This window comes from Psittacula echo (assembly GCF_963264785.1).
Source record: "Psittacula echo genome assembly, chromosome: 5".
Lineage (NCBI taxonomy): Eukaryota > Metazoa > Chordata > Aves > Psittaciformes > Psittacidae > Psittacula > Psittacula echo.
This window is the reverse complement of record NC_137739.1, coordinates 88,759,504-88,770,094: the sequence shown is the minus strand read 5'-3', so window position 1 is coordinate 88,770,094 and position 10,591 is coordinate 88,759,504. Positions and strand designations below refer to the sequence as shown.

At 46.2% G+C, this 10,591-nt stretch overlaps 2 protein-coding genes across 2 annotated transcripts; both read right to left on the bottom strand.

The window, feature by feature from the left end:
- Window positions 1–2,784: 2,784 nt before the first annotated feature.
- LOC308221389 (olfactory receptor 9G19-like) lies at window positions 2,785–3,720 on the bottom strand (the record flags this gene model as incomplete). The annotated part of the gene is made up of 1 exon (XM_080618372.1): window positions 2,785–3,720. One exon carries the CDS (start codon window positions 3,718–3,720, stop codon window positions 2,785–2,787), a length of 936 nt encoding a protein of 311 aa, XP_080474498.1.
- A 4,907-nt stretch (window positions 3,721–8,627) lies between these two features.
- LOC308221388 (olfactory receptor 5AP2-like) lies at window positions 8,628–9,605 on the bottom strand (the record flags this gene model as incomplete). The annotated part of the gene is made up of 1 exon (XM_080618371.1): window positions 8,628–9,605. One exon carries the CDS (start codon window positions 9,603–9,605, stop codon window positions 8,628–8,630), a length of 978 nt encoding a protein of 325 aa, XP_080474497.1.
- Between the last annotated feature and the right edge of the window lie 986 nt (window positions 9,606–10,591).

Sequence of the window (10,591 nt, the reverse complement as noted above, 5' to 3'; positions counted from 1 at the left end):
CTTGTGTCTCTTAAGCTGTGAGGGAAGTCGAAGTCCACTACATCCATCCTCCATGTCTGACTGGCTTTCATAAATGTGGTTTTCACACCATTATGAATTTGGGATTGGAGAATAAGCATGGGAATGGGGTCACCTGACTCAACATCTAAAATTCATTGTCTAGTTATGAGATAGTCAGGTCCCTTCTAGAACGGATGGGAATAAAAGGATGTTTTATCACATCCTAGGAGAGTTGGTGAGGATGGATGTGTTCCAGAGCAGGTCTGAACATCAGAAGGACTTGTACCATGGACCCTCTGTCCATGGTATATGCATCTCGGAACACCTTTCTCTGGATTAAACTAATTCCAGTCAGTATCTGAAGGCCTTATCTCCTTATCCCTCCTCCCAACAGTCTTAAAAGCTTTATTTTAGTTTTACTTTCAGTTGGACTAAAAGTTTATGAAGATAAAAAAAAAAAGATAATTTAAGAACTAAGAAACCACTTTTTTTTTGCATATTTCCCTATAAGTGATGGTGGAAACTATCACTTAAGTTGCAGGGAAGGAGACAGATGCAGTGAAATGCTCCAGTTCAGGTTTGGTTGCCCTCCTATAGAAATGTGGTGCCATTTGCTCTGTCCTGAAAGGCCAAGGACATTGCCATGCACTTGACATGTACATCATGCAAGCTTCAGAAGGGTTGGGTCATTCTAGAGCAGCATCTGAAAGCTCAGATGGAGCCCCAGGGGCATCTCCAGGGTGTTAATAGTCAATGTTCGGGCAACTGAACTCAATCCCAGATACCTGTGTGCTTCTTGACATGGGTTCAACCAATCTGACCCGCTCTACCCGTACTCATGTGTATGTTTCATTGGTATAACGGTCTAGGACTACGGAATTATGTCTGTGTGGTTCAATACATCATCATGAAGAAATAACTGGTGAGCTCAGGAACAGACACACGTTATTTCATGACTTCTGGTTGCCCAAAGCAGTGGTAAACGCTCCATCCCTGGAAGTGTTCAAGGCCAGGTTGGACACAGGGGCTTGGAGCAAGCTGCTCTAGTGGAAAGTGTCACTGCCCGTGGCAGGGGGCTGGGACTGGATGATCTTAAGGTACTTTCGAACCCAAACCACTCAATGATTCTGTGACACATGAAGCTCCTGGTTTGGGCTTAAGTAATGAATCACAGAATCACGGAATCGCAAGGGTTGAAAGGGACCTCAAAAGCTCATCTAATCTAACCCCCCTGCAAGAGCAGGGTAACCTAGAGTACATCACACAGGAACTTGTCCAGCTGGGCCTTGAATATCTCCAACGTAGGAGACTCCACGACCCCCCTGGGCAACCTGTTCCAGTGCTCTGTCACTCTCACAGTAAAGAAGTTTTTCCTGATGTTCACATGGAACCTCTTATGCTCCAGTTTACACCCATTACCCCTTGTCCTATCACTGGACATCACTGAGAAAAACCTAGCTCCATCATCCTGACACTCACCTTTACATATTTGTAACCATTGATGAGGTCGCCCCTCAGTCTCCTCTTCTCTAAGCTAAAGAGACCCAGCTCCCGCAGCCTCTCCTCATAAGGGAGATGTTCCACTTCCTTCATCCTCTTTGTGGCTCTGCGCTGGACTCTCTCCAGCAGGTCCCTGTCCTTCTTGAGCTGAGGGGTCAGAACTGGACACAATATTCCAGATGCGGCCTCACCAAGGCAGAGTAGAGGGGGAGGAGAACCTCTCTTGACCTACTAATCACACCCTTTCTAATGCACCCTAGGATGCCATTGGCCTTCTTGGCCACAAGGGCACGTTGCTGGCTCATGGTCATCCTCCTATCCACCAGGACCCCCAGGTCCCTTTCCCCTTCACTACTTTCCAGCAGGTCAACCCCCAACCTGTACTGGTACATGGAGTTGTTCCTCCCTAGATGCAAGACTGTACACTTGCCCTTGTTGAATTTCATCAAGTTTCTCCCTGCCCAACTCTCCAGCCTGTCCAGGTCTCGCTGAATGGCAACACAGCCTTCTGGTGTGTCAGCCACTCCTCCCAGTTTAGTGTCATCAGCGAACTTGCTGACAGTACACTCAGTTCCCTCATCATAAGTTGATGAAAATATTAAACAGCACTGGTCCCAGCACCGACCCCTGAGGGACTCCACCAGTCACAGACCTCCAGCTAGATTCTGCCCCACTGATCACAACCCTCTGCCTTCTTCCTTTCAATCAGTTCTTGATCCACCTCACTACCTGATCATCAAGCCCACACTTCCTTAGCTTATCTATGAGGATGCTGTGGGAGACAGTTTCAAATGCCTTACTGAAATCAAGAAAAACCACATCTACCGCTCTACCATCATCCATCCACCTAGTTACTTCCTCATAGAAGGCTATAAGGTTGGTCAAACATGACTTCCCCTTGGTAAAACCATGTTGGCTACTCTTAATGATCCCCTCATCCTTGATATGTCTAGAGATGGTGTCAAGAATAAGTTGTTCCATCACCTGTCCAGGGATGGAGGTAAGGCTGACAAAGCACAGTGTGAAGGTGATGTGCAACAAGCCCAGCTACTGCTGACATCTCATTTTATAGCAGATATAAATTGTATATGGGGAGAAGTGGGAAGGAGAGGAGGTCTGTCTGCAGAGTAACATCTCCTGTCCATCATGGTGCGCTTCAGGATTGGAAGTGCTTACGCTCCTGCACGTACTGTGAAAAGCAGCAAAGGAAAACACAAGCAAGACAAGGTCGATGAGCTTCTTGCTGTGTGCATCTTTGGGGCCATAACCCTTGGGTTTCTTCTGTTAGGAAGCTGTCTGTCTCTTCAGCAGTGTCTTCAGTGCCTCCTTCACCTCCTGGTTCCGCAGGCTGTAGATGAAGGGGTTCAGCATAGAAGTCACCACGGTGTAAAGCACAGAGACCACCTTGTCCCTCTCCAGGAAATAGGAAGAGCTGGGCTGAGTGCAAATGAAGAGGATGGAGCCATAGTAAAGGGTGATGGTGGTGAGGTGGGTGGCAGAGGTGGAGAAAGCTTTGCGCTGCCCCTTGGTCGAGCGCATCCTCAAGATAACAACCAGGATGGAGATGTAGGACATGAGGATGAGTGCAGAGGGGAGGATGATGTTGAAGGTTAGGATGAAGTAGAGGAGGGACTGGTAGCTGTCTGTCACATCACAGGAGAGCTTCACCAGTGGGAGCAGGTCGCAGAAGAAGTCATCGATGACGTTGGAGTCACAAAAGCTGAGGGTGAACGTGTAGCTGGTAATGAGGGTAGAGTTGGCAAAGCCACTGAGGTAGGAGGTGGCCACCAGCCCTATGCAAAGCTTCTCAGACATGGCAGCAGCATAGAGCAGTGGGTTGGAGATGGCCACGTACCTGTCGTAGGCCATCGCTGCCAGCAGGTGGCTCTCGGTGCAGGCCAAGCCACCAGAGACAAAGAACTGAGCAGCACACCCAGCAAAGGAGATGCTCTTGTCCTCAGAGATGCAGTTCAGAAGGATCTTGGGGGTGTAGACAGAGGAATACCAGAGGTCAAGGAAGGACAAGTTGCCGATGGAGAAGTACATTGGGGTGTGGAGACGTGAGCTGCGGCATATCACCACCATGAGGGTGATGTTGCTCATGAGGGTGGTGATGTAGGCTAAGGTGAACACCATGAACAAGAGAAGCTGCAGCTTTGGGTCAGTGGTGAGCCCCAGGAGGACAAAGCTGCTGACTGAACTGTGGTTCCTCTCTTCCATGGTGAAGGAACTGAACTAGAGTCAGGTATCACAGTGGCTATTTCATAGCCGCAGTGTGGGGTCTTGAGCATGGACTAAGAGAAGGGCTTCCATGGTGCTGGCATTGCTCTGTACCAAAGCACAGCTACACACACACAAGAGAAAAACAGAGTAAATTTTGTATTGGAAAGAGCTGCACTGTTATGGTTTGGTTGAACTATTTTATCAGAGAATGATGGAATGGTTTAGAAAGGACCCTAAAGCTCACCCAGTTCCAACCCCCTATCCAAGGCAGGGACACCTTCAACTAGACCAGATTGCTCCAAGCCCCATCCAACCTGGCTTTGAACACCTCCTTGCATTCCCTGACTTCTATGAATGCGAACTCTCAGTCTCAGTGTCACATTAAATTGCTCATACATTAAGACTCTTAAATTTGATTTTCATATAGAGAAACTGGAGATAGAGGCTGAAGACAAATGCATGTAGAGTCACCATCTGCTACAGCCCAACACAGTTTGATCAGATTCATTGCCATCAGTCCTACCAGTAAAAGCGTTGTCCCATTGTGTATTCTCTTTTGCATGAGCAAACCCTGAAGGGTTGGATGTGCACCTTAAATCCTTAATTACAAGTGTGTGTGTGTTAGGACCTCTGGTTTTAGGCACATTACTGAAAGCAGCAGTTATTGAGTGCTAGTGTGTGTTTGCACAGCTGAGTACAGGCATAGAACCTGGAATTCATCTCACCTGACATTGCCAGCCTAAAAATGAGTTACTTCAGCTCTTCCATAGCCAATGGAAGTGATAGACTCTTCCATAGGAAGACCAGAAGATGAGCTGTGCCCTGTTGCTTCCTTGCAGCTTCCCCTATGCTCCAGTCAGGTTTGGAGGACCTTCTCTCAATTGCCTCTGCTGCTGGATGCTCCTCAATGAGCTTGATGATTTTCTTGTCTGGCCTCATATGTTGATTCTAATGTTTGTCATCTGGTACCACAAGGGGTGGGCAGAGAGATGAGGAGGCAAACAAAAGATGACTCCCCTTGAAGATTTACCTTCTTGGCTAATGTGATGCTTTATCTCTTGTTGACCGTTTTTACCCAGGAATACTCACTCATGGTCTTGTCCAGCAAGATCCCATGCGTCCTATGGAGCTGTGAGCTAAAGCATATAGAATCATAGAATAGTCAGGGTTGGAAAGAACCTTAAGATCATCCAGTTCCAACCCCCTTGCCATGGGCAGGGACACCTCACACTAAACCATATCACCCAAGGCCTCATCCAACCAGGCCTTGAACACTGCCAAGAATGGAGCATTCACAACCTCCCTGGCCAACCCATTCCAGTGCCTCAGCACCCTCTCAGTAAAGAATTTTTTCCTTATATCCAATCTAAACTTCCCCTGTGTAAGTTTTAACCCATTACCCCTTGTCTTGTCACTACAGTCCCTGATGAAGAGTCCATCCCCAGCATCCTTATAGGCCCCCTTCAGATACTGGAAGGCTGCTCTGAGGTCTCCACGCAGCCTTCTCTTCTCCAGGCTGAACAGCCCCAACTTTCTCAGCCTATTTTCATACAGGAGGTGCTCCAGTCCCCTGATCATCCTCGTGGCCTCCTCTGGACTTGTTCCAACAGTTCCATGTCTTTTTGATGTTGAGGACACCAGAACTGCACACAATGCTCCAAGTGAGGTCTCACGAGAGCAGAGTAGAGGGGCAGGATCACCTCCTTCGACCTGCTGGTCACACTCCTCTTGATGCAGCCCAGGATACGGCTGCTTTCTGGGCTGCGAGCGCACACTGCAGCTGGCTCATGTTCATTTTCTCATCGACCAACACCCCCAAGTCCTTCTCCACAGGGCTGCTCTGAATCTCTTCTTTGCCCAACCTGTAGCTGTGCCTGGGATTGCTTTGACGCAGGTGTAGGACCTTGCACTTGGCATGCTTAAACTTCATAAGGCTGGCATCAGCCCACCTCACAAGCGTGTCGAGGTCCCTCTGGATGGCATCCCTTCCCTCCGGCGTATCAACCGAACCACACAGCTTGGTGTCATCGGCAAACTTGCTGAGGGCGCACTCAATCCCACTGTCCATGTCACCGACAAAGATGTTGAACAAGACCGGTCCCAACACCCATCCCTGAGGGACACCACTCGTTACTGGTCTCCAGCCGGACATTGAGCCATTGACCACAACTCTTTGCGTGCGGCCATCCAGCCAGTTCTTTATCCACCGAGTGGTCCACCCATCAAATTGATGTCTCTCCAATTTAGAGACAAGGGTGTCATGTGGGACAGTGTCGAACACTTTGCACAAGTCCAGGTAGATGATGTCAACTGCTCTGCCCCTGTCCATCAGTTTTGTAGCCCCATCATAGAAGGCCACCAAATTGGTCAGGCAGGATTTCCCCTTAGTGAAGCCATGCTGGCTGTCACCAAGCACCTCCTTGTTTTTCATGTGCCTTAGACTTGGATTAGTCTTGAATCCTCATCACCAGCTTTCTTGATGGTCTGGAGCTGTGGTCAAACTTGGCCCAGGTCTTCTGTTCCTGCCCTACCTCTCTTGCTCAGGTAATGCGGGATGGTCCCTGCACACCAGGATATTCTCCTTTGGCTCTATTTATAGAGATTATATATAGAGATTCTCCTTTACCAAATACAACATTAGACTTTCAGTCTTCAGTAGATTGACAACACTTTGTTTTGGAAGTAGCTTTGGGATGATGTTTATCTGCTGGTTTTGTGACAGAGGACACCAGAGCTTCACTGACACCAAGGACTCTGGTTTCCCCAGTCTCTTCCTTGGGCTTTCAGGCTTGGTTTGGAAACATTTTTAAGTCTTGCTTTCTCCCTACAACTGGTTTGTGCAACAAGACCACAGACCATCTAATTTATCTACAGTCTTTTATTGCCTGTAGGTTTTTTTCCCCTCCATCTTGGTATTTTCAGATGTACACTTGACATTAGCACCTGGCTCCTTGCTAGCCCTGTCAAAAATAACTTCCAAAGCTGTCGGCATCTCCAGGTGATAGCTTAAAAACTGCACTGTGACCTCTTCTAATTTTCAGGGGCTTCTTCCTTTTCCTGCAATGTAGATGAATTGTAATCATATTACTTACTGAAGTACATTATTTTAATAGGAAAGATGCATTTCTCTCATTCATGTTCGTCCCTGCTCTACTATTTCTGTCCCCTTTCTTATCTAATGGATAAACCAGATAAGTTATCTAAAGATAAGATTTCCTTACTAATTTTTAGTTAGATAAGGTCAAGTTCTATCTATTTAAGAAGGCAGTCTTATATGCTCAGGTCTATATGGGCCACATTTGAATCATCAGATATCAAAGGTCTCTGTGGTGCCAAGCTCTTTAGCATTTGATATATTCTTATATTTAGTTATATTATATTCGTTCACCAGAGATAGAATCCACTTTCCTCCTGACCTAAGACAACATCTCCTATCTAGTTGCTGTTTGCCAGAGCAAACAGAAGAGACTGTTCACCATCCATATACTTCACAAATAAAAGTTAATTCTCACTCACAACAGGTAACAGAAAGATATTTTCCCCATCAGTGTGTTTTGGCTTCTTTGAGCCTCAGAAAGCTTTCAGTTACCAGTTTTCAGGGTTGTCTTTCATTTTCAGAAATGAGCTACAGGCTTAATTCTTGTGTGAAATACACTATTTGGTGTTTCCTGGTGTGTTTAAGCATGAGCTGGGCATGGACATGGGATGTGAGTCCTTTTTGCCAGCTGGAATTCCATTTATCTCGCCACTTAGGTAGAAGGTCACAGAATCACAGAATTCCGAGGGTTGGAAGGGACCTCAAAAGATCATCTAGTCCGTAGTCCGACCCCCCTGCAAGAGCAGGGTAACCTAGAGTACATCACACAGGAACTTGTCCAGCTGGGCCTTGAATATCTCCAACGTAGGAGACTCCACAACCCCCCTGGGCAACCTGTTCCAGTGCTCTGTCACTCTCACAGTAAAGAAGTTTTTCCTGATGTTCACATGGAACCTCTTATGCTCCAGTTTACACCCATTACCCCTTGTCTTATCACTGGACATCACTGAGAAAAACCTAGCTCCATCATTCTGACACTCACCCTTTACATATTTGTAACCATTGATGAGGTCACCCCTCAGTCTCCTCTTCTCCAAGCTAAAGAGACCCAGCTCCCGCAGCCTCTCCTCATAAGTGAGATGTTCCGCTCCCTTCAGATGAATGCAAAACACCCCTTAAAATGAATGGGAGGATCCCTTGATGTGCCTAAATTGTCCTTTACAAAGGGTGGTCTCAGCACAGTTCATCATCCTGTATTACGAATTATATTATCTACAATTTCTTCCTTGAAGTGAAATCTCTTGTGAAGCTGCAGGCTGGGGAAGGATTCCCCTTGATATTCAAAGGTGCAGCTTGAGACCTTGATTCCAATCAGTTTCTTATCTTTGAAAGGCACAAATGAATAAAATGAATCTTTTGAAACCCTTTTTCTGACTCTTTTTCAGCAAGCAAATGTAAAACTACACTTCCTCTTCCCTCCCACCCCTGCAGCTTTAATAAAGAACTCACAGGTAAGAGTAAGGAATTTTATTGGAGCTGAGAGACAAGGTCAAGAATCTTGCAAGAAAGATTGGTATTTATCACTGACCAAGGCTATAACTGAGTAAAGCAGATTGGTGTTTCCTGTGAGGGAAAGAGGCCTGGGATAATTGAGGGTAATTTCTTCCTACAATCTGGTGACTACGAAGTGAAATGAAGTTTGAGGCCCAGTCTCCTCTTGATTTCCTTCCAAGAAATATGTGATTTTGCGTTCTAATTTCTCATTAAATACTGTCATTGACTTTTGTGAAGGAACTGTGGAAGAACCTACATCTAATCATCAGGATTAGAGGAAATTCCCCATTGTTTCAGTGCCCCATAGGCTTTCTCACTTGACAAGATCTGTGCATGTCCTGGATGATAGAACTTTCTTATGTTGCCAGTGGTTGAAGAACCTCCTCCCGCACTTCAGGAGAGCCCCCTTCACCTCCTTGTTCCTCAGGCTGTAGATGAATGGGTTGAGCATTGGGGTGACCATAGTGTAAAAGATGGAGGCCACCTTATCCAGGCTCCTGTGGCTAGAAGAAGGCTGCAGGTACATGAAGAATCCTGTCCCAAAGAATATGGAAACAGCCATCAAATGGGAGGTGCAGGTGTAGAAGGCTCTGGCCCTGCTCTGTGCTGAGCACATCCTCAGCACTGTGCAGATGATAGAGATGTAGGAGAGCAAAATGACCACGCTTGTGCCCACCACATTGATGGTGACGAAAGCAAAGAAGACCATCTCGCTGCTATGGGTGTCAGAGCACAGGAGCTTTAGCACAGGAACTTCATCACAGAAGAAGTGGTCGATGCGGTTGGGACCACAGAAGGAACCTCCAAACGTGCACCACGTGTAGACAATGGCACTGAGGAAGGCAAATAGGTAGGATGATGCTACCAGCTGCCAGCAGACGCGGCTGGAGATGATGGTCACATAAAGCAGGGGCTGGCAGATAGCAACGTGCCGGTCATAGGCCATCATGGCCAGGAGGTGACACTCAATAGTAACAAAGAAAGCAAAGGTGAGGAACTGGATCATGCAGCCAGAGAAAGAAATGGTTTTGTCCTCTGATAACAGGTCTGCCAGCATCCTGGGGGAGATGACTGTGGAATAGCAGATGTCAGTGAAGGCAAAATGGGTGAGGAAGAAGTACATGGGGTTGTGGAGGCTGGGAGACACTCGAACCAATGTGATAATGCCAACATTCCCCACCAAAGTGACAACGTAAATAAATAGAAAGAAGACAAAAAGAGTGGTCTGCCCACATAGACTTTCTATAATTCCCAACAGGACGAATTCAATCTGTGTGTGATTTCCTCCCATGACCAGGTGCTACCTGCTGAGGCAAAAAGAAAAGAAACATCAAACTGATCAAAAATGGAGACTCAGATTTGGACCATATCTAACTCGAATTGACGACCATTGTAACTGCCACATTTTAGAATATTCCAATATATTTTTAACCAGAATTATGAAGCAAAGAATCAGATCTTTAATCACTTTCATTGTGAAGGAAATGTGTGTCAGAGTATACCTCAGAGGAACCTCCTAGGATTGCATGTAATCATGGAACAAGAGACAGTCCCAGTCCCAATGAAATCACAGTTTACACATTTATGATTTGCACACATTTTCCGTTGGCTTTTAATGATCATTCCAGTCACAAAATCACATTTACTGAACAAGTTGAGATCATTCACAACAAATAACATTGGCATTGTTAAATTCATTATTTATACCTTCCTGAGCTCCAGCACGATAAAGCATCCTAAACCCATGGGCATTAAGATGCTCGCTTTAAAAGGGAGTTGGTGTTATAATAGACTTATTCCAAAGGCTGATTTGTTAGTGACTATATTCTGCTGACAATCTGAAATGTTGAAATTCTTTATAACAAAATAAGATTCATCCTCATTTAACTCTTGAATAGATCTGTGTATCTGGCTTTAGCTGCCTATGTAAAAGAAACACAACCTGCGTAAGCCATTGCTCCCTCTTATTATAAAGAAAACCTATGTTGGAAAGGCTGATTTCTGATGCAGCTTTCCCCAAAAAAGAGGACCGGAAGACATGAATTAGAAAGCCCACTGCCTAAATGCAGGAGAGGCTTTGCTTTGTCTCCTTGTGCCTTACCTCTGTGCCCTACCTCTGCCACTGAGTGATGGGAGCCAAAGTTTTATCCCCAATGCAGCAGAGAACATCTACGTGCCGGCATCACCTCTGTTAAGCACCTGATACGAAGAGAGGTGAACTCCAGCCACACTCCAAGAACTGAGCTTGTGGTGCTGGGGCTGTAAATACAGTTGCAT